The sequence below is a fragment of the Danio rerio genome, chromosome 3 (assembly GCF_052040795.2).
Source record: "Danio rerio strain M-AB ecotype USA chromosome 3, GRCz13ab, whole genome shotgun sequence".
Lineage (NCBI taxonomy): Eukaryota > Metazoa > Chordata > Actinopteri > Cypriniformes > Danionidae > Danio > Danio rerio.
In genome coordinates, this window is record NC_141023.1 from 56,932,159 (window position 1) to 56,957,500 (window position 25,342).

General features: G+C 37.0%; 2 protein-coding genes across 3 annotated transcripts in view; one reads left to right on the forward strand and one right to left on the reverse strand.

The window, feature by feature from the left end:
* LOC147846065 (uncharacterized) overlaps positions 1-25,342 on the forward strand; it is a 700,063-nt gene that overhangs the window by 383,245 nt on the left and 291,476 nt on the right. The gene's annotated exons all lie outside the window — the stretch shown is intronic.
* The window catches only part of rdh8a (retinol dehydrogenase 8a), a 35,247-nt gene continuing 26,733 nt past the window's right edge, over positions 16,829-25,342 (reverse strand). The window contains 2 exon segments of one of the 2 annotated variants that reach the window (NM_200707.1): positions 16,829-17,601; positions 23,330-23,513. In NM_200707.1, the coding sequence (NP_957001.1) occupies positions 17,374-17,601; positions 23,330-23,513 (412 nt within the window). In that variant the 3' untranslated portion in view covers positions 16,829-17,373. 2 annotated transcript variants of the gene reach the window in all.

Below are 25,342 nucleotides of genomic sequence, written 5' to 3' on the forward strand. Positions count from 1 at the left end.
AGTTCGCTGGGTCACTGGTTCGAGCCACGGCTTAGTTGGCGTTTCTGTGTGGAGTTTGCATGTTCTCCCTGCATTCGCGTGGGTTTCCTCCGGTCGCCCCGGTTTCCCCCACAGTCCAAAGACATGCGGTACAGGGGAATTGGATAGGCTAAATTGTCCATAGTGTATGAGTGTGTGTGTGTAAATGTGTGTGTGGATGTTTCCCAGAGATGGGTTGCGGCTGGAAGGGCATCTGCTGTGTAAAAACTTGCTGGATAAGTTGGCGGTTCATTCCGCTGTGGCAAACACAGATTAATAAAGGAACTTAGCCGACAAGAAAATGAAGGAATTAACAAACCTTGTACAAAGTTTTGTACCAAAGTGTAAACCTCACTATTTGGAAACAAGCCAAAAAAAACAAACCTTGTCAAATCTCCCACATTGGCTCCACAAGTAAAATTAAAACTTGTTGCTGCTGTCCAAATACAGATAAAATATTTATGGATGGGGTTTCAAAGCTGTAATTATTTTCTACATTGTAAAAATTCCATTCAATGTATGGTAATAAGGCAGCTGTGCACGAATTTTATCTTTTAAAATATGGTAGAAACCTTAAAAAGGTGTGTAAAATGTTTACATTTTATAGTAAACTACCATATTTATTTTATTTAAAGTGTTAATAGACTAGTGCAGGGCTATTTAATTAGTTTGGCATGGGGCGGGTTCATGAAAAGCATCCCAAACAAAGGGCTGAAGAGATATGACTTGCTATACGAGTGATGACACAACAACATATAAGAGCCCACATGCTGTATTTGTGCTCATAAAGACACACACGTTGGCTTTTTCTACATTAAAATGTTAATATATTGTGTTTTAAAACAACTGCATTGTCCAATTGACTTTTTTATTTTTACAAACATTCAAAATGTTGTATTTCGCACAACAAACGCAGTGCATTGCTGAAGCAGGCTTCTTCTACATTCAGACACATTCATTTGTTATGTTTTGAACAGCATAACAATTAGTGATGCAACATTATAGATTTTGGTTGTACGATATAGTCTGAAGAATAATCGTGCTTTCATGGTTATCACATCTACTGTAGTTTAGAACAACAAGCTTTATATTAGGGAAGTAGCTATTTATGGTTGTGTTTTGGTCTGTGTAGCAAAGATGCAGTGTGTAGATGTTAGTACTTCAAAACACTAGTGCAGGGCTATTCAATTGGCGGCCTGAAGCAGTTTGTTCCGGCCCTCCAAATAGTGTGACCAAGACATTAAAAATTAATTTAGTTCAGTTGAAAAACAGCCGCTGTGGTTATGAAGTGACGTGCGTCTGTTCAAATGAGCTGCAGAGGCTGCGCAGAGCGTGAGTCACCATAAGCGAGTGGTGCGGACAGCCGAAAACAATATGTTTTGTAGAAAATGCCTTTTTTATAATGCACTATAATCATTAATAGGGATGCAACAATTAGCTGATTTCACTATTAACTGTGCTTTATTTCGTCACAGTTAATTAGTCGTAAGGCTTCTCTCAGCCGCATTTCTGTTGCACGGAAAAGTTATGACAAGTTGCCAACTGTGCGCTAGTTTAAAGTTCCAAGTATGTATGTACACCGAGGCTATTACACGCGCACAACGGATTAACTATAGCAGCGGCCGTTAACATATCACGTCTTTTCCTCTTGCAAGTTTGTTAATTCCAATGTAGGTGTTGATAAGAAAATCACAAGATGAACCAATGCTCATTACAAACATTTTTCCATGAGTAGAGACACATACTAATACACACTACCTGACAAAAGCCTTGTCGCCTATCCAAGTTTTAGGAACAGCAAATAATAACTTGACTTCTAGTTTTTTAGATCATTTAGATCAGAAATAATGTCCAGTATAGAATATAAGTCTTAGTGCAGGGGTAAAATAATTAATATTGTTTATGACTCCCATGAGCTTGGAGGACTGCAGCCATACATCTCTGCAATGACTCACATCACTTATTAATAAAGTCATCTGGAATGACAAAGATGTGTGTTCATGCAGGACTCCCTGAGTTCATCAAGACTCTTTGGATTCATCTTCAATGCCTCCTTCTTCATCTTAGCCCGGACAAGCTCAATAATGTTTATGTCTTGTAACTGGGCTGGCCAATCCTTGAGCACCTTGACCTTCTTTGTTTTCAGGAACTTTGATGTGGAGTAGTATGGGAAGAAGCGCAAAAAGAAAATTTTCGCGGAAAGAAATTTGTCCTCTCCTGTGGTTTGTGATGTAATGGGCAGCACAAATGTCTGGGTACCTCAGGCTGTTGATGTTGCCATCCACTCTGCAGATCTCTCACATGCCCCCATACTTAATGTGACCCCAAACCATGATTTTTCCTTCACCAAACTTGACAGATTTCTGTGAGAATCTCGGGTCCATGCGGGTTCCGATAGATCTTCTGCAGTATTTGTGATGATTGGGATGTAGTTCAACTCATTCATTTGAAAAATCTATCTTCTGCCACTTTTCCAAATGATGAATAAGAAGTCAAGTTATTATTTGTTGCTCCTACACCTGGGATCGACGACTAGACTTTTGTCAGTAGTGTATATATATATAAGGCTAGTGTCATTCACACAACTACTAAATTCCATTATGGAAGCACATGTGAAACTAACATAATGCTACAAACATTATTTAGCAAATTTAGATGTAACATAAAACTCGGAGGTAACACTTTACAATCAGGTTCATTAGTTAATGCATTTACTAACATGAACTTATCATGAACAACACATGTACAGCATTTATTAATCATAATCGAACATTTACTAATGCATTATTAACATGCTTGTAACATTAGTTAATGCACCATGAGTTAACATGAACTAACAATGAACTACTGTATTTTCATTAACTAACGTTAACTAACATGAACAAATACAGTAGTAAATGTATTGTTCATTGTTTGTTCATTTTAGTAAATGCATTAGTTAACATTAACTAATGAACCTTATTGTAAAGTGTGACCAACTCGAATGTGCATCACTGACGAAAAACGACAAAAAAGAACCAAGGTTTTAAAAAAAAAACATAAAAAGTGAAATGTCATGCAGGGAACTCTGAAAAGTCAATTGATTATTGATAAAAATTGATAAAAAACTGATTGAAAGTCAATATGATTATTAATATGATATCAATTGTATCGATTAATATCAATATGATTACTATTTGATAAAAAGTCAATATTATTATTCACTGTACAGATTATAATGTTGAAATGCTGTGTTAACCAAATTACAGATTTTAACTGCAGCATTTCTTACAGTTTTCAAGATCCTGCTCTGTAAAAAAAACTAAAATCTGGTAATTAATAGTTCATTTTAATTTAATTTAATTTTTCTTAATTAATAATTAAAAACCCTGTCATATAAGTGTTTTCTGTTTATTTATGGTTGTGAATTGCATTATGGAACCTTGATCTCTGCTCTATTGACTCTTAATGTTGACAATTCAACTCTACAGTTACTTTTATTGATGAGTTATTTTACACTGACTTATTGAGCAATAACAGAAAATGAACTGGCAGTTTAATTCAAGGTTTTTGTACCATAATATAGAACATCAACTCAGACAACATACCACTTTAAACTATTAAAAAAAAGTAAAAGTCACTTTGTCAAACTTTTCAGCGTTTAAAGTTGTTGGAAGAAAGATCTAGGTCCTATAATGTTATTTAAAAGCATAAATAGAAATACAAAATCAAAACATGAATATCAAAATATGGAAAACTTCTAATTTACGGATGTTTTTTTGCACTGTAGCACTGAAATGTAATCCACCTCCAGTACACCGACAACAGGATCATCCTCTCAGATGATCAAGGATCTCTGAACTCTGAAGAGTGTCAGACTACAAAGGGCCCAAAGCAGTCGGAACAACTAAAAGATTCTGTGAAACCTGCAAATTTGATAATCATGTGAAAAAACAACAATAACTGGCTTAATGCTCTACAAGAGAAAATGACAGAACATCCTGTCTTGTGTTTCCTCAAATTTAATTAAAAACTGACAGACAAACTAGTGCGACTAAGTGTGATGCAGGGCTGCTTTTATATGACATTTGTAAAGGGAGGATTAAAAACAAATTATACCATTCCCAGAGGGTGGAGCAGAGGAACAAGAAACTGTTTTTCACTAAAGAGTAGTTGTGGGATGAAGGAATGTGTCCCGTCTGAGAAAAGAAAAAAACTACAGGTGAATATAAGTGGGAAGAAAGAGCGAGGTGTTGAGTAGGGAGGGTTATTGGCAGAGCCTGTGGTTTGGCTGATCACCAGGAGCAAGAAGAGAGCCAATAATTACCTTGAGTAGAAAAGACTGGAGAGAGAGATATGTCCCAATCATCAGTCTATCTATCCTGAATTGTATTGGAAAATAGAATTAGTATATCCCAAATCAAAGTACATTCACCGGCCACTTTATTAGGTACACCTGTCCAACTGATCGTTAGCACAAGTTTCTAAACAGATAATCACATGGCAGCAACTCAATTCATTTAGGCATGTAGACATGATCAAGATGATCTGCTGCAGTTCAAACCGAGTATCAGAATGGGGAAGAAAGGTGATTTTAGTGACTTTGAACGTGGCATGGTTGTTGGTATGAGATGGGCTGGTCTGAGTATTTCAGAAACTGCTGACCTACTGGGATTTTCACACACAACCATCTCTAGGGTTGACAGAGAATGGTCCGAAAAAGAGAAAACATCAAGTGAGCAATGAGTTGACTGGACTCAAACGGCCTCCACAGTCACCAGAACTCAATCCAATAGAGCGCATTTGGGAAGTGGTGAAACATCATCATACATATGCAGCCGACAAATCTGCGGCAACTGCGTGATGCTATCATGTCAATATGGACCAAAATCTCTGAGGAATATTTCCAGTACCTTGTTGAATCTATGCCACGAAGGATTAAAGCAGTTCTGAGGGCAAAAGTGGGTCCAAGCCATTGCTAGTAAGGTGTACCTAATAAAGTGGCCGATGAGTGTATGTATAATGTGTAAAATGAGTAGGCTATTCCATAGTTAGTTACCTGTAAGGTCAAAATCTCTGGTAGAAGTTTGAAGTGCAGATCTGTCCATACTCCAAACAGTATTGCCCACAATACATTGAGCGTTGAATGTGATTTAGAGGTCTAGATGGGATACAGCTGCAGATATGAACAATAGATGCTATGTTTAAAACACCTCGCACTAGTGGTAATTCGTTTTTTGTAATTCTTATATAATACATACAGACATACATACATACATAATTACATACAAAAATGTTCGTACATTTAAAAATGATATATAAAATAAAAACGTTCAAGGATTTGAAGTGCTTCATAACAATCTTGTGAAAAGGGTCCATACATTGTGCCTTGAACTTGAATTCAATACAACTACAAATATGAATATAAAAAGGGTGAACCGAAGGGATCCAACTGCAGATACACAAATTTTTATAACATAATCTTTGTGATACTTTACAACAATAATTACTATTTCTATCTTCCTATGAATTATACATTTAGTGTTGGGATCAGGGTAGACATTAATAAAACCAGGGCAACAATTGTGTTAAGAAACTACAAACATGGCGTGAAAAGCAGAGAAGCTTCGGTAAAGATGTTTGAATGACTTTAAAATAATACAGTGCCTAAAGAAAACTATTATGACCTGTGAAAATCTATACATTTACTCACATTATACCCTGGAAAAGAAACGAGATAAAGTTGTAGAAAGGCACAGGGTAGAGAAGGCTAAACTATTTAAAGGCTGGAAAAGTTATTTGGAATGTGATTTGATTTCAAATAAAGTAACTACTTCAGTAAAGTGTATGATAATTGATATGATATGAAGTGAGGATTTTTTATGATATGAAGTGTATGATGACTGATATGTAGGGCCAGACGGAATCTGCGGACATTTTTTGCTATTTCAGCAACCTGCGGTCTGTGTGGGTCCTAATGTCCCAGTATAGTGACGGGGACTCTATACTGCGCAGCGAGTGCCGTCTTTCGGATGAGACGTTAAACCAAGGTCCTGACTCTCTGAGGTCGTTAAAAATCCCAGGATGTCCTTCGAAAAAGAGTCATTGTTGTTAAACTATCCCCAATTTGGGCCAAATTTGCCCACTGGTCTCTGTCCATTATGGCCTCCTAACCCTCCCCATATCATAATTGGCTTCATCACTCTGTCTCCTCTCCACCAATCAGCTGGTGTGTGGTCTGGCACAAAATGGCTGCCGTCGTGTAATCCAGGTGGATGCTGCACACTGGTGGTGGATGAGAAGATCCCCCCCCCCCCCCCCCCCCCATTGTGTAAAGCACTTTGAGTGCCCAGAAAAGCGCTATATAAATGTAAGGAATTATTAATTATAATTATTATATTTCATAAGCATTAGCAATGTGAACTTTTAAAAAGACCTGTTTGGCTTATGAATGCATAAAACACCTGCAGTGATTTCTCTGCCCACACATTGCAGATTAAAACCCAGTTAAATCTCTAATATGTAAGGAAATTAATTATAAAAGGATTTGGAGAATGTGACAAGATGATTGACAGGGCGTGTAACTAAGCAACATAACGGTCCATTAATGTCGATTTCATGCTCTTCTGTTACACAATCAAAAAGTAGTTCTTCACAAAAAATACCTACTTTTAGGATATAGTGTTAGTACAGTGTTAATGTTTTTGTATTTACACAGTACATTACCTGACAAATGTCTTGTTGTCGATCCCAGTTGTAAAAGCAACAAATAATAAGATGACTTCTTGTTGATCATTTGGAAAAGTGTCAGAAGGTAGATTTTTCGGTTGCATCCCAATCATCACAAATACTGCAAAATTCCTATTGGAACCCACATGGACCCAAGATTTCTACAGAATTCAGTCAAGTTTGGTGAAGGAAAAATCATGGTTTGTGGTTATATTATTGCAAGAGATCTGCAGTGTGCACGGCAACATCAACAGCCGGAAGTATCAAGACATTTGTGCTGCCCATTACATTACAAACCACAGGAAAGGGCAAATTCTTCAGCAGGATAGCGCTCCTTCTCAGCATCCACATCAAAGTTCCTAAGAGCAAAGAAGGTCAAGGTGCTCAAGGATTGGCCAGCCCAGTCACCAGAAATGAATATTATTGAGCATGTCTGGGATAAGATGGAGGAGGCATTGAAGATGAATCTAAAGAATCTTGATGAACTCAGGGAGTCCTGCAAAATGCTTTCTTTGCCATTCCAGATGACTTTATTAACTTATTAAAGTCATTGCAGAGATGTGTGGATGCAGCCCTGCGAGCTCATAGGAGTCATACACCAAATTAATTCTTTTTGAACTGCAGCATGACTTTATCCTCTATACTGTACATTATTTCTGTTAAGTGACAAGACTTTTGTTTAAGCAAAGTAAGACCTAACTGTCCTAATTAAATCATTAAAAATCAAGGCATGATCATGCTTTATTTTAGTAAAATAAGTGTAATCTAGGGGCCTTTGCATTTCAAACGAGCCACTTCTAATACCAAATGATCAACTAGAAGTCAAGTTATTATTTGTTGTTTCTAAATAAATTTTGTCAGGTAGTTTATTTAACTATAATACAAACAGTATTTTACTATTGTAGGAAAGCTATACAGTATGTTACTGTATTTTAAATTTGCTTTGTGAACATTACTGTATATTTTACAGAAAAGATAAACATACAATTCTGTAGCTACATATACAGCAAGATAAATGGGGCTGTAAATACAGTATTTTGCTTAAATTGATTTACAATAAGTTACTGGCAAAGTGCTGGCAGTAAAATTACTGTAGATTGTACGGGAAAATGTTAATAGTGTAGGCAAAATGGGATGCAGCAAGAGAAACTTAAAATCCAGTGAAAACACAATCTCTGCCTGTTACCTGCATGCACAGTTGAGCCCAGCGGATTAGTGCAGTTTCGTTTTTTGACACCACTCTCCTCCTCTTCCTTTCATCCCGGGATTGGCCGTAAAAGCATAGGGGTTTATCGGAGTCTATGTTGTGTGTGGGTGGGTTGGGTTGAAGGCTTGGTTTTAGGGTCTGCATTAAATTCAGGGGTATCGTATGTCGTCTCGGCTGGGTGGCAGCGGTTTACTTGTACTCGTCACCCAAGCCTGGCACAATCACTGAGGTCTGATGAGGTTAATTGTAGAACAGAAGATGGAGTCTTTTTAATCAGGGTCATCTGAACCCCCGGAAGTTTTCGGTTTGCAGAAATCCCTGGGGAAGCGAAAGCGAACAACTGGTGTTTAATGACATTAAAACTATTATACACACTTGCCAGATGAGACGGTTGGTAGCGGTAGATGAGGGATCGCACAGAAAGATCCAACAGTGAGCTCTGAAAACATGTTTGTTTATTTCTTGTTGATTTCTGTGTTGTTTAGCAGGCATGCGGAGAGAGAGACAAGAGATAGCTCTGGGTGCTTTACTAGCCCATTGTTTACACTGGCACAGGCTGTGCTTGAGCCAGCGGATACTCTGTAATGTGTGCCAGGTGTTGTGCTAACCTCAAAATAATCATTTTCCTAATCAAAAAATCATTTTCCTAATGTAGAGGAAATTTCTAAACATCCTAGAACAAGACCTGAAATTAAGGCTTAATTACAATTTAAGTGATGTCCATGCTTAAAGCACTAAAAAGCATTGGACCAATAGGGGCAGAAAAATAAACTTAGTTTTTCCCCTTTAAACAGTTTATTTTTCTTATCCTGCTGGCAAATTGTATCTTGTTTGAAGTATAGACCTCATTTTTATCACTTCTCTGAAGACAAGACTCAAGGGAGGGAGTCAAGGCATGTTGTCATTCACTCATACTGATGTTGTTGTAAACTTATTAGACTTTTATTTATTATCTAAATATTCCAAAACATCTTCTATGTTTTGTTTTAGACCAAATGGTTCTAGGTGAAGGTTTACAAACTAATTTCGAGAGGAGTACATGATATGATTGTGTGCTGGTTTTCAATCCGTAATTATTAGAAAGCCAATCGGATTAATCCAAACTCACTATAAATAGCCCATCTAGTATTACTACCTTATCTTTGTTTTTTGATCCCCCTATCCACCCCGTCTCCCCCTTTTCCTCCTTTACCAAGGGGAACTCTTGAGAACTACCTGATCTCTTACCCTCTTACTTGCTCATCGACTCAGGGTTCTCTCTCAGGACAGCATGCCAAACTTGCTTATATTATCAAGCAATATCTATGTGCGATCTTTTAAAATGGTAAAAGGTTTCTTTAGCTTGTTAAAATCCCAGAACCCTAAAATAAAAACCAACTCCTCCTTTCCTGTTGTTAACAACAATTGTTAACAATTAACATTCATTCATTCATTTTCTTTTTGGCTTACTCCCTTTATTAATCTGGGGTCGCCACAGTGGAATGAATCGCTAACTTATGTTTTACGCAGCAGATGCCCTTCCAGCTGCAACCCATCACTGATTAACACTCATACACCATGGACAAATTTAGCTTACCCAATTCACCTGTACTTCATGTCTTTAGACTTTCCCGGAGGAAACCCACGCGAACGCTGGGAGAACATGCAATCTCCACACAGAATCCCTACTGACCCAGCCGAGGATCAAACCAGTGACCCTCTTGCTGTGAGGCGACAGCACTACCTACTGCGCCATTGCATCACCCGTCAAATTAACATAAAATGCATAACAATAATACCCAACAGTATGTGCCAATTTGGGTACTTTATTTTTTTTTTATTTATGTTAACTTAGTTTAAAAGTCTTTGCAAGTGTTGATATTCAACAACAATTGTAGAAAAAATCCATCTAGATTCTAGAAGAACAACCATATTTGCAGCACGGCCAGTATGGTCGAGTGTAAAGATGGACAAAACACATGGAGTTTGATAAAAGGCACCTGAAGGACTCTCAGACCATGAGAATTCTCTGGACTGATGAAACGGAGATTTAACTTTCTCTAGACAAAACCAAGCACCACTCACCACCTGGCCAATGCCATCCCCACGGTAAAGTATGGAGGATCAGCATCAGCTGTGAGGATGCTGAAAAAAGTGTTGAATGCAGAACTCATTCATTCATTTTCTTGTCGGCTTAGTCCCTTTATTAAACCGGGGTCGCCACAGCGGAATGAACTGCCAACTTATCCAGCAAGTTTTTACGCAGCGGATGCCCTCCCAGCTGCAACCCATCTCTGGGAAACATCCACACACATTCACACACACACACACTCATACACTACGGACAATTGAGCCTACCCAATTCACCTGTACGGCATGTCTTTGGACTGTGCGGGGAAAACCGGAGCACCCGGAGAAAACCCACGCGAAGGCAGGGAGAACATGCAAACTCCACACAGAAACGCCAACTGAGCCAAGGTTCGAACCAGCGACCCTGCGACCTTCTTGCTGTGAGGCGACAGCACTACCTACTGCACCACTGCCTCGCCTGAATGTAGAACTGTTGCAAACAATTTATTTGTGTTGAATTTAAACAAATTAAATTTAATAATGTTTAACTTGAAGTGTCTGTTTAAATTCAGCCCAAATAATATGTTATAATAAAATCAACCACTTAATGTAAAAAAATTCGTAAATCCAAGGAATCATCTTTGAATAATTTTTCAAGTGTGTGAGCCCAGCTCTAACCCCATGAATATCTCTGGAGAGATCGTAAAATAGTTGTGCACCAACTCTCCATCCATCCAACCTGCTGGAGTTTGAGAGGTACTGCAAGAGAAATGGGAGAAACTGGACAAACTTGGTGTGCAAATATAGTAGCATCATATTTAAGAAGACTTGAGACTGTAATTAGTACCAAAGGTGCTTCAACAAAGTATTGTACATACTATGATGAAGCACCTTTAGCACCAATTAAAGTAGCAAAGTCTGCATATACGGTATATTTTTTTATTTACATTTTTTATAAATTTCCAAAGATATTAAACAAACATCTTTCACATTTTCACAATGAAAAATGATTAATCCACTAATCTACTGCTTTCTGGGTGCACGGTCTTACTAAGATAAGGGTTTATCGATTTGCCTGATTTTAAAAGTATAACTGGAAAAAAAATCCAGGTGTTATTTTCAAATGGAAGATGTAACTGTCTAAAACGTCTTGGAGGGATGGTGTCCTGCATAGTTTAGCTCCAACTTTCTTCAATACACCTGCCTAAAAGTTTCTGTTATACCAAGAAAGAGCTTGATTAGCTGGTTTAGGTGTGTCTGACTGGGGTTGGAACTAAAGTCTCCAGGTCACTGGCTCTCCAGGACTAAATTTGGGCACCCCTGGTCTAAAATGTAACATCAAGACCATTAGGGATTAGTGTGCCTTTTGGAAATGTGCCATACATGTAAAGAATTAAGTATACATTGAGGTTTAAAACTCCCAAGATGTATAACGATTCTTCACAGTGTTTAATACAATAAAACCAACATTTGATAAAATATCTAAAAAAATATTACAATTTGGAAAAAAACAACATAAGGTTAGCACTGTCACCTTACAGCAAAAAGGTCGCTGCTTTGAGTCCCGGCTGGGTCAGTTGGCATTTCTGTTTGGAGTTTGCATGTACTCCTCATGTTGGCGTGGGTTTCCTCGGGGGCTCTGGTTACCCCACAGTCCAAAGACATGCGGTATAGGTGAATTGGTAGACAAACATGGCCGTGTGTGTGTGGTTGTTTCTCAATTCCAAGAACGCGAAGAACGGACTTGTGTTCTTGTGAAGACCAGTCTTGCCAAATGTCCTCAGAAGAACGAACTTGGGAGACCATGACAACAGAGAACGTGTTCTGTGAAAAATGAGATGCTGTGTTGTTCCTGAGGGTTACATGACCTTCACATGTTTTAAATGAAAAATTATATAAACATTACAGCATTCATACAACCATTTTTTGTTTTCCCCTTTTCAAAATATATATTATGCATAAAAACATTATAAATATACGTTGCACAATATAAATAAAACAGATGAATTTCAGCAAACAAACACCCTTAATGTGTTTATTCCGTTATTAAGATGTCCATAGTAATGTTTATATTCACTTAGGGAAGAGATTCAGAGGGAATATTCATTTAGGGAAACTCCTGAGATAAATAAGTGATATCTCTGAACTTTAACAATAAATCTAAATAAAATGCTGCGATTCCCACCTCCAGTCGCAATGACTTCTGGGACTTCTAGAGCGAGATCGGAGCTCAAGTCTGCATCGGTGCGTCCTCAATACCAAGAACACATCCGGGAAGTTTCACGCATCCTCCGTTCTTGCGGTCTTAAGTATTTAAACTGAACCTTGGCAGCTGATGATGAAGTTACACAAGAACACGAGGACGCAAGACCCCTGAAGAACGTATATTGAGAAACAGCCTGTCTGAGAGTGTTTGAATGTTTCCTAGTACTGGGTTGCAGCTAGAAGGCCATCTGCTTTGTAAAACACATGCTGGATAAGTTGGCCGAATAAAGGGACTAAGCTGAAAGAAAATGAATGAATGATAAATTTGTAATGTTGATCACAAATTTCGAACACCTTTGAAACTCAAGTTACCCTAGGAATCATTCTCAAATTATGCTATAACTCAACCGCCAGGTTTTACTCCAACATTAGAGTTACTGTGTTGCCGTCATTAAATCAAGAGGAGATTAAACCAAATAAAAATTCTGACATGTATAGTAATATTTTAGTTGAACCTTTAACAATAGAATACATTTTTAAAAGAGAAAATAGTGTATTTTACTAGTAGTCTCAAACTTTCAGACCTCAAAGTACTCCAATTTGCAACATGTCATCCCTCCCCTATTTTTTTAATGAAAACGCCAACTTTAGCCTACTTTTTGGTATAATGGCTAAATAGAGACTGCCGCATCACAATAGCAGCATCAGGAAACCACCTGTAAGACAACCTTAATGAAAACATGAACTGGTTATTGATCCGTCAGCATCTGGGCACAGCCCACACCACACTGGCGGCCTTTCATTTCTCCAGCGGCCCTTCAAAAGAGCAGTCTCCTGAGATGAGCATGATGAGAGCGTCTAGACGACTGCTGTTCTTGCAGAGCTCCTGAGGCCAGAGACTTGCAGACGACCTTCAGACAATTTGTGCCTCTCCCCGGCAGGCTGAGCTTGTTTTAGGGCTGAACCAGAGACGACCCAGGCTATGGACAGACCAGATGTTGCCGGAATGTGTCAGACAACCAGCACGCCAAAGATAATAGCCTACGCACTCTCACTGTTCCAAGTCTCAAACATCTCAGGCATACAAACGACGCCTGCTCTGAAATATGTACGATTGAACTTGCTGTTGTTTTGCTCATGTGAAAGTTGCGAGCTGTTCCCATAGCTCAGTCCGAACCCTTGCAAGACAATACTGCAGCTGATTATGTCATAAGTGCTTTGCGACTCCACAATAGCCCGATAAGAATAAAGGTCTTGTTTAACGAGATTTGTAACTCTTGCAATCGCTCAATTAGTAAAGAGGTCCCCTATTGAATGCTCTCGTTTTCCAAAATCAGACACATCCCACAAGTCCGCAGCACTCCCCAACCCCCTGCGCTCCATGGCCCACATCCCGTCCAAAGATTCGGGACACACAGCGGCCCCTTCCTCCCCCTCTGGACTGCCTTCCATTTCCCTTTTGATTGTGATTGACAGATTCTTTGTCCCATTGTACTGAGCTGTCGCCTCTGATGAAGACACACAAGCACACATATGCATGTATTGGAACGCACGCTCTCACTTGCGCACCTTGGACTTGTTGCATGGGACGGCATTGGTTCTACATGAATGTCCTTGCATTTGTCTGTGATGGGTATGTTTGCCGCCATGTGGAAAAGCAAGGACCTGTTTGCACGATTCCGGAGGATGGCTGGACGGACTCTGCGCAGCCCATCTGCAGGCTGCGCCTTGCTGAGGTGGTGCGGCTGAGAGGGACAGCTGGTGGGGGAGGCGAAAGGGATGCTCAATGTTGTCTGAAGAGGTTGTCATTAACACAGCTCCTCAGGGATGGGAACCAGGTCACATTCTCTCACTCCGCACAAAGCAGTGTGTGTGTGAGAGGGCTGGGGGTGCCAAGGGAGGGTGGCGGATGGGGACTAGGCCATGACCTCTTTATATCCATCAACATATCATTGGCCGGGTGTGCGCTGTCCAATCTGCAGTGCGTCGGAATGTACTCATGCACTCGTTTGGCCCCTCTTGCTGTCTCCATCACTACTATCTCCAAGTTTTGCTAGTCTTTTTCATTTTCTGGGTTTTGCCATTTCTAAGTTTTTGTTTGTCTAAAAATAGCTTGGCTATATAACTAAAACAGCACACATGGCCAAGGGTGTCTGGTACTCTGTGTAATAATGAATAAACATGCTTTGTGGTTCTGTCTTATTTCGACGGCTGTTACCTTCGGAGGTTGCATTTGTTGGCTTTAAACATGTATACATGCGAGATTTTCTCATTTCAGAAAAGTAATCATTATAAAATGCACTTTTATTACCTTGTTAAATTATTGTATGCCTTTTTTCTGATCCTTTGGAATAAGCCTTCAAAGATAGACACAGCAAATGTTATCCACATGGACTTTAACTCTGCTGACATTGGGATCTAACTTGATTCACCTCTACCCAATAAACACTTGTTGCACCTAATTTCATACATCAATAAGAGGAAGTCAGGGGTGCAGTGTCCAGATCAGAGCTGATCTCCATTGTGCAGGTTTCAAAAAAGCCTTTACTAGGACAGAGGTGAGCAACTGTGGTCCTGGATGGGCAATAACCTTTATTTACTAAACTCAGCAAGTTTTGACACCCCTGATTAAGCGGTTTAGCCCTAATCGAACTTTCTTGTCTGTCTATACTTGTGAATCAATCTTAAAAGCATTTGTTATTTATATATATATATATATATATATATATATATATATATATATATATATATTTTTTTTTTTTTTTTTTAGGTGTGTTTAGTTAGGGATTGAGCTGAGCTCTGCAGGACGGCGGCCCTTCAGGGTCAGAGTTGGCCAACCCTGCTTTGGGACTTGATTAGGTTGATCGTATGCATTTAATTAGGTTTGAGACTAAACTCTATTGGGCAGTGGCCCTCCAGGTGCATCCCTGGGTTAAGTACTTTAAGTGCCAGGAAAAAAAGTGGTGTGCCCAACAGAGCCTGCTTTCTTTTGAGTTTCTTTTCCTTCACTTTGTCAGTTGGCGAAGGTTTTTTCCTTGCCACTGTCACCACTGGTTTGCTTGGTTTGGGACTTGTAGAGCTGCACATTAATGGATTTGCTCTCCATTGTTTGAACATTCAGCAATGAAATTTAAACCACACTGAACTGAACTAAACTAAACTCTGAAAACTGGATTTTCATAGAACTTCTATGTTAGCAGGTTAGACACAGTCCACATTGTAAAAGCGCTATAAACCTGAATTCACTTAATACTTACTATAAAAAATTATTAAGGATCATGGGTTGTCAACTTGTACCTTCCCAATTTAGCTACAACCCTAATCAGACATACTCGATCCAGTTCAAGTAATCTTTAGAATTACTATAAATTTAATTGGAGCAAAACTCTTCAGAAAAGCAGACTTAAAGTTGAAAACGGCTGCTCTGTAGAGTATGAATGTTTAATATGAATGTGGTCCAAAAGTACATTTGCCATGTTACCTACAGTACCAGTGTTGTGCTGTGCTATGCTGTGTACTGTGTTCTCGTGTACTGTATTTCACTTACAAGGGACACATATTTGTATATAGCCATGGTTATTTTCTCAAATGTAAGTCTACAGATCTAGGCAGCCACACAACGTCATATGACATTAATAATAGGTTAGATTTAGGTTGCCAGCGTCTAAGGAATATGTTATTTTGGCATCCAAATTTGACATGAAATGACATTGATCTTTGGTTGATTTTAGGTAGGGTTGGAAATTGACCAAAATCCAACATTAGATCAACATCTTAACCAAGGGTGTTAAATCCAGTTCCTGGAGGGCTGCAGCTCTGCACAATTTAGCTTAAACTCTAATTAAACACACCCGATCAAACTAATTGAGTCCTTCAAGCGTGTTTGGAACCTACAGGTAAGTGTGTTGAAGCAGGGTTGGAACTAAACTCTGCAGAGCTGCGGCCCTCCAGGAACTGGAAATGACACCTGTGTCTTAAACCAATGTCAGATTGACTTCAAAAACTGACAATAATTCCTTAGGTATGGCAATCAAAATCCAATGTCTGATAGACGTCATATTGGTAACGTCCACACAAAATCAAGCTGTAACATTATTAGAGGTTGATATTTGTGTTGAAACTAAAATGCAACGTCTGTCGGATGTCGGACATTGACATCAGCCTGACGTTGGGTTCTGACGTCAACCTGATTTTCATTTTTAAACAACGTAAGGGGGACAACGTCAATCTGACGTCATGTTGACGTCCTGTGCCTGCTGGGATGAATCAAGTATCCTTGAAAGCAGCCTTTGATTCTCACCCTATCTGCTTTGAAAGCATCAAGTTTAGACTAACCTCCAGTTACCCACAAATCATTGTGCAAAAATTGAGAGCAAAAGAAATGTCCAGCATAAAAAAAAAACATATCCAGCCTTCCAGTTGTGAAACACCCATTGTAATAAACGAGACCAGAGATCCCATATTATTCCTGTGTGCCAATGCATTAATCTGCTGATGTATTCTGTCGCCCTCTGGTGGTTACCGGTGGTAACAAATTTTTCAGTTTCTTTCTAAACTTAAGACTCCCAAGGAGCTAATAAATTATTTCAAAACAAGAAAATGAAACCACAATTAGAATATGAGTCATATAATCAATAAAAAAATGTCAAACTATACTTTAATACACACCCAGGCTTCAGCAAATTGATCGCATGAGTTATTCAGTTTCCGAATCAACACTTCTTTAAATAGAGCTTCGAGACCACCTAAAATGTTCAAGTTAATATTAAAAAAAGACTTAAAAAGAAAAACAAAATAACCAAATAAAACATCAGATGCATTCCAATGTGAATCATTAGTACAAAAAAGGCAGCTATGTGATTACTTCTCACTTAAATCATGAACATCATAAGCATCACAATTAGCTTTTGAACTGGTCTGTCATTTTGCACTGTTTGATTCCATTTATCATTGTTAAGCACATGTAAAATACTTCATCATGATAATAACTTAACCAGCCTACTGGTTTTACAGTAACTGAGATGTTTAGATGAACAGCGGCATTCACACTAACACAATACATGCACGCTGTCCTTCTGAAAAGAGATATTGTGTGTTAATGGTGGAAAACTCTGTTGAGGTTTTGCGTTCTCCCGTTTGTAGAGTCCTGATTTAACTGAGGGAAATTTGACTCGCTGCTGCCCTCTTCAGTCTGGAGATATGGTGCGTCTGCGCAGGCAGTTGCATGTCAGGCATTTGAGGATGCTCATGGATATGTGCATCAGTGAGCCGAAGTTAAAGAGCAGGTTGTAGAAGGTTTGCACTGACAGACCTCCAGTTTCATCCGCATATTTCATTGCTACAATAGGCGTGTAGAGGCTGTTGGTCAGGTTGCGGAATCTTGGCTGGCTGGTTTCAATCACTTTCTTGGTGCACTGGTGAATAATGGCAACAGATTTAGTGTTTACACACACTCACAAAATGTACAGATATTTAAATAGATTTAAGACTAGAAGCACAGAGTGGGACATGTTTCTGGATCAACATCTACAGTTCGTTGATCCTGGAACAACATTTCAATCAGCCGATCAGAATTAAAAAATAAGATTATGTTCAGTTTAGGCTTACAATTAAGGTCAGACCCGTAGCCAGGAGGGGTTCGAGTGGTTCAAAAGAACCAAAATTTGTGCCATTCATGAGCTTATTTGTCCTATTTTGACTGCTATGTCATCCCAAAAGTGAAAATAACCCATCGCAAAGGCTTTAAGACCAAGCCGAATTCTGTGTTGGCTATCATGACTTAAGTTAATCTGTTTTGACCAATGCAAACAAGTATTTTCAACATCCAGCTGTGCAAGAAAACACACAATCTGTCATAAGTGGGTCATCTATTACTACTATATTGTTTAAAAATAGAGAAAACAGTTTACAAGTAACATTTATTTCTAAATCTTGGACCTTATTCATATAACAAAAAGATTATTAGATGATTTTGCAGCCATTTTGCACCAGACCACACACCAGCTGATTGGTGTGGAGGAGACAGAGTGATAAAGCCATTTATGATATGGGGAGGATTAGGAGGCCATGATGGACAGAGACCGGTGGGTAGATTTGGCCAGGATGCCAGGGTTAAACCCCTACTCTTTTTGTAGGACATCCTGGGAATTTTAACGACAGAGAGTCGGGACCTCGGTTTAACGTCTTATCTGAAAGACGGCGCTCACTGAGCAGTATAGAGTCCCCGTCACTATACTGGGGCATTAGGACCCACACAGACTGCAGGTTGGGCGCCCCCTGCTGGCCTCACTGACACCACTTTTGGCAGCAGCCTAGCTTTTCCCATGTGGTCTCCCATCCAGGTACTGACCGGGCGCAGCCCTGCTTAGCGTCAGTGGGTGACCATGTGAGAGATGCAGAGAGCTAGCTGCCGGCAAAATGACTGAATAAAAAAATTCTGACTGAATAAAGTTTAATGTGCTGGCCAATTTGTAATTTATAATTTGCCTAATAATTAACAATAGGCTTGTTTTTAATAAAAAAATGGGTTACTTTTTTTAATGATATAAGATGTAATAAATTTGTATTTTAAAAATAAATATTTCTTTATTATAAATCTTAAGGAAATTTTTTTGGTACATCAAAAAGTGTGGTTATGATGACTATCCGACAAGCTAATCCAGATAAAAATAGTGTTTAAAATCTATTTAAATCTCATAATTAAATATAAAATAAGGTTTGTAAGGTCCATATTTTGAGAAAAAAGAACCACCTCTTTGACCAGGCTGGCAACGGGTCTGAGGGTTATGTACTTCTACACAGGGGTGTAGATTTGGCATGAACGGAGGGGATGTGTCCCCACCAATATTCAGGAATTACTGAACTGTCCCCACTATTTATGCTCTAATTACAGCTGTAATTACGGCAAAACAAGGACATTTTCCAGTCTTCCTTTACTGTACAAGACGTGGACATAAGTAGCTAGTTTTCAAAGAGTCACGTTTGCTTGGAGTCCAACATAATGATATTAACCAAGGCTGTGCAGTTAATCGAAATTCAGTTTTGATTTTGTCTTTGTGATTCTGAAAAATATTAATCAGGATAAAACTCTCTATTCCCAATATTCTATACTCTACATTCATACCTCCTCAAAGCCAGATTCCCTAATCACGTAATTTGACTTTTGCAGCGTGGGATGGGTTTAATTAATTGTTATTCATATTATTAAGTGTTTAAAGCTTTTTAAAAAAGCATGAAAGAGAATTTGTTCTGTTCTATCCATTCGCTATAGGGATGTACAGTGCTCAGCATAACTGAGTACACCCAATTTTAGGAAATGAATATTTGTAGCCATTTCTCAGTGAAAATAGGTCATATATTTTGGAGCATTTGAACAAAACAGATTTATTAAACAGATTTATTTATTAAAACAATGTTTTAAGTCACTGATCGTCTTTAGAAACAGGAAGATAATTCATTTAAATTCAAGCAAAATATTGGGGGGAAATTATAAACTACAAAATTTCAACAAAATCTTTGTTTCTCTTCAATTTTTTTAACCCTAACACTAGTTTTTGGACTATTGGCATAAGTTATTTTTGTTAGATAAGCTTCAGATTTGGCTTCAGTACTGGCTAATCTCATGCATATGCACAAATATTCCTATAAAAATAGGAATTAAAATGAGATATTTGTGAGGGGTGTACTTATATATGCTGAGCACTGTATGTCCCCACCCATGTCGAGAGCAAATCTACACCCTTGCTTCTACATCATTGTTTTCGAACTATTATTTGTTTTTGGGAATAATTTACAGTTAGGGTTGGGTTTAAGGTTAGGTATTGATTATATTCTAGGATCAACATACAGTAGACCCAATATCACATCCTACTTTGCAAAATCACACCCACCAGAACCAGTGGCGCCCCCAGAAAATTTTCGTAGGGGTGGCCAGAAGAGGCCGCACCAAATCTTGGGGTGGCACATAAAAAAATTATGAATTCAGTGTAATGTTATATTTTTGTTTCTGGTAAATGAAATAATGTAGTTTTTATTCATTTAATTAATTCTTCTTGAAATATTGCTATTTATTCCTTAAAATAATTCAACATGTACATGTGCAAACCAAATAAAAATCTATGTTTAGTTTAAAAACACTTTTCATATACTGTATAAATAACTTCTTTTTTACGTGCCTTTATTGTACAGCATACGGTATATGCCATGTTTAAAATTAATGAAGATTAATGAGTTTATTATTCCCAGTGATGGGTTGCAGCTGGAAGGGCATCCGCTGTGTAAAAATGTGCTGGATAAGTTGGCGGTTCATTCTGCTGTGGTGACCCTGGATTAATAAAGGGACTAAGCCGAAAAGAAAATGAATGAAAGAATAATGAGTTTATTAATTACCCAAACAAATGAACAAACTGAATGAAAGGCATTACTATACACACTCACTATACCTAATAATATTATTTATCCATATTGCTTTTTGAGCCATTTAATGCAGCTTCTTCTATTGATATACTGTAGCTTAAGGTAAATATTAAATAGCCATTGCTGTCTATTGAAGGTGTGTGCGTGCTGTCAACAACGATCAGGGAGGGTAGTGGTGGTTCTAGTTTAAATGAAACCCTGGGCGAACCACCCTATACACCCCCACCTCTTTTGAATTGTTAGATTTGTTATTCAATAAATATAACAATTTATTTATATTTATTCTAAATAAATACAATTAATATTAATATAAAATTATTATTCTAAATAAATAACAGAAATCAATCCTAAATATTACTGGAAAACAACAACTGGAGTGATATGCCAAGATCACTTAAGAAACCTTTTGCATGAAAATGAATTATGTCAATTCTAAAGAATACAAAAAATGTATTATAGAATTATTTGTGGTCTTAGACCAGATCATGGCTGAGAAATCATGTTATGAAGTCTTACCTCCCTGACTCATTATCCCTCCTTTCTGCTTTAAAGGCATGCTTAGTGAAAGTAACATCATCGTCATCATCATATTATATAAACTTTAGTCGACTTTCAAAACTCGCTGCGTGCCGACACCTCTGCACAAAAGGCTGTTACTTCGGTTTCACGGCGCATGAGCGGTGCCTATTTTGTCGGCGTGCATGCAAACAACCAACCGGGATTCACACAGGAGTGCGTGAGGTGTGCGGGAATGGTTTTCTGCGCGCATGCGTCAGTTTGCTTTCACCAGCATTGAACCAGAGGGGGAGAGCTACGTCAGTAACACCAACAACAATTTAGTGATTGCATTTTAATTATTTATTTATTTAAATATTGGAAATTTATAAGTTCATTTAAATCAATAATGTCAACAGCAAAATTACATTGGGGTGGCCACAGGGGTGGCCAGAGTTTACCGAGGGGTGGCCGTGGGTGGGGGCGCCCCTGACCAGAACCACAAGGAGTCATTGTATGGGTAAACTTAACCTATTTGCATGCTGTTTAGATGTTGCTAAAGCATATTACATAATAGTTTAATGTAAGTGTCTTTACTAGCTTTTGATACTGGTTTCTTGTTTAAGTTTGTTCTTGCTGGTCTTAAAATGATTATCTTTAGTCTCAGGCCCTGATTGGCTAATCGTGAGGACCGGGAGAATTCCCAGTGAGCCGGTCCGTATTTTGGCCGCAAGGGCCGGTGTCCTTAGCTGCTTGCACTCTTAGCAGTCACACTTTTTCATTTATTTATTTATTTGACCAAAGCCCCTTTTATTCATCATTTTGCCGCAGCTCCGCTCTTTTTTTATTTATTTTCTCGCAGCCCCGAGAGCAAAATGCAGCCTTCAGGTTAATGATGACCCCAAACAGCGCCACCTTAGTAAATATAAGAATTCAAATAATTAATGTTAATGAATATTTCACCTGCTCAATGAAAATCAGACGATTAACTACATTAATAAATCTGACATAACTTGATCAGAAATTTGAAAAGGGGAGAAAAAGATTAAGTCATCAAACACAGGATAATAGCACCATAGTGGTCCAGTGGTCAATACGATGTGTTACGATGGTGCAGACCCGAGTTCGAACCTCACTTCAGTATTTTTATTTTATTTTTATTTTTAGCGTTAAGACATATAATACTATTTGGGTTACTTTAAGAGGTGTACATATTTAATTTTTTCTGTGACCACCGTTGAAAAGGACGGGATATTTATAAAGAATTTTGCACCGAATATATATTCAGATATTGCAGGAAAGGACATTGTGATGTTTTAAAGCAGGGGTGTCAAACTCAATTCCTGGAGGGCCGAAGCCCTGCACAGTTTAGTTCCAACCCTGCTCCAACACACTTACCTGTAGGTTTCAAACAAGCCTGAAGGACTCAATTAGTTTGATCAGGTGTTTTTAATTAGGGTTGGAACTAAACTGTGCAGAGCTGCGGCCCTTTTGGAACTGAGTTTGACACCTGTGTTTTAAAGAATAATGTTGGAATAATGTTAGCTACCCTTTAATGTTCTCATATTTATGAAAAACATTTGAAGTTCTGAAGCAGCTGTTTCCTTGAAAAAGACGTGATAGTGTCATTAGAAACTGAATTGGAAATGACGTTATTTTTAATGTCAGCATTTAAGAGGTGGGCTGGTCTAAAGCTTGAAATTCCAGGGCTAAAAAAGAAGTCCCACTCTGGCCCTGTTTAGTCTGTAATTTCTGTAATTTGGATCACTCACCCCTTATATCAACTCATGGCATTTATAGCCTCTAATACCTGTTTGCCATCCTTATTTATTCGATTGAGAGTAAAACTGATTGCTGTTATCTCAGTGGGTGAAAGGCTTTGCCTAGCAACATAAAACACTAAAACATAAGTAGCTATAAAAAACAGCAATAACGAAGGCATTATAGGTTCATTTGACCTTATAAAGGCTCAGTTTTTAATATATATTTACACTGTACAAAGTGATTTGTTACTTAATGGACCAAAGAAGTACTTAGAAATATGCATTTTTATTTGATGTTTGATGTATTCTCAACAGTGTTGCCAGATATAGCTGACTTTTTCCATCCCAAATGCTGTTTTTAAATTATTGTAAATCGGAAAAACAGCCACAGAAAAACGTTACCCAGGTGGTTCTAGTGTTAAATGTTTAAAGTGCAGTGTAAAGTTTACTGTTAAATTGTGGCACATACTTTAGCAATGTCATCTGGTGTTTGTCCCATTGCCTCAAAGATGTCAATGGATGACGGGACGTACACATCCTTGAAGTATCTGACTGTGTCTGGATCTGCTCCAGGATACTCCATCTTGGCTACTTCTTCCATCATCTTGGTTTCAAACTCTGTGTGCACCGGGCCTGGCTCTATCAGAGACAATCTGGAGGAGAGAGATGGAATGTTACGTTAGCACTGCCAGAAAGACTATAAAAACTTGTTTACGCCGAGTGCAGAGTGTTTTAGTGCCTTGTAAATGAAAAAAGAAATTACTAAAAGGGTATAGTTCACTCTGCAGTTGTACATTTCTGCATTTACTTAAACGCTTCTATGAGTTTCTTTCTTCTGTTGAACACAAAGGAAGAAAAACTGAGAAATGTTGAACTATCCCTTTAACCCTTGTGTGCTGTTGGGGATGTTTTTTATCCACTCTGGCGTGGATGACTATATGTTACATATAAAAAAAAATTCAGAATGGTATTGTTTAAAAAAGACTATAGTTATGTAGGAATAAAAAATAATGTGATGACTAAAAAAATTGGTTAGACAAATTATAAATATACTGATGACATTTTACAATAAAATTATTTTATTTATTATTTATAATTCGTTATAATTTGTTATTTATTACTATAAATGATTCAATATATAAAAAAATTACTTAACATGAATTAACAATTAACAATGTGTTACAGCTTATATTATATTATATTATATTATATTATATTATATTATATTATATTATATTATATTATATTATATTATATTATATTATATTATAATATTAACCACATTTACAAATAGATTTTAAGATTAAAGGTGGAATCTGTTAATAGTTCATATAAATTGAATGTGAACACCTACACCAAAAAAGGTTAATAAATATAAAAACGTATTTTCTAACTGTTAGTTGAATTAACAACTAAAGAGACCTTGCTGGCTATTATATAACCCTAACCCTTTATTAACAATGCATTAATTTGCATATCTTTATGTAATCTACTGACCACCTAGAAGCTTTCTTTGGCCCTCTGCTGGAGAACCACTGCAATTTGTCTTTATATTCATAATGCTATTTCTTTGAAAACAACTGTAATGACTTAAATGATTAAATGGCACTTGTTTATATAAATCTAAACCTCTAAATGCAACTTTAATGTAAAAAACATATATATACTGATCAAAATAGAAAGGGAACACTTTGTGTTGTTTAAGTGTTTATTTTTTGACCAGTGAACATTTATACATTCTGTTTTAATCTGACAGTTTTTATTTTGGTAATTTGCTGTAAAAATAATAAAATAACATCAGTTTTTATATATATATATATATATATATATATATATATATATATATATATATATATATATATATATATATATATATATATATATATATATATATACATATATATATATATATATATATATATATATATATATATATATATATATATACATATATATACATATATACATATACATATATATATACATATACATATATATATATATATATATATATATATATATATATATATATATATATATGTATATATATATATATATATATATATATATATATATATATATATATATATATATGTATATATATATATATATATATGTATGTATATATATATATATATATATGTATATATATATGTATATATATATATATATGTATATATATATATATATATATATGTATATATATATATATATATATATATATATATATACATATATATATATATATATATATATATATATATATATATATATATATATATATATATATATATATATATATATATATATATATATATTAAATAAATGTCAGTATTTGTTTTCAACATGAGTTTAGGATGTATGCTCAATGTTGATTTTGGTCACTTTGGTTACCTAAAATTAACATAATATTAATGTCATTTGACATTGTTGTTGGTTGTCAAAATAACATTGTCTTTAGATGTTGACTAGACCTTGAATT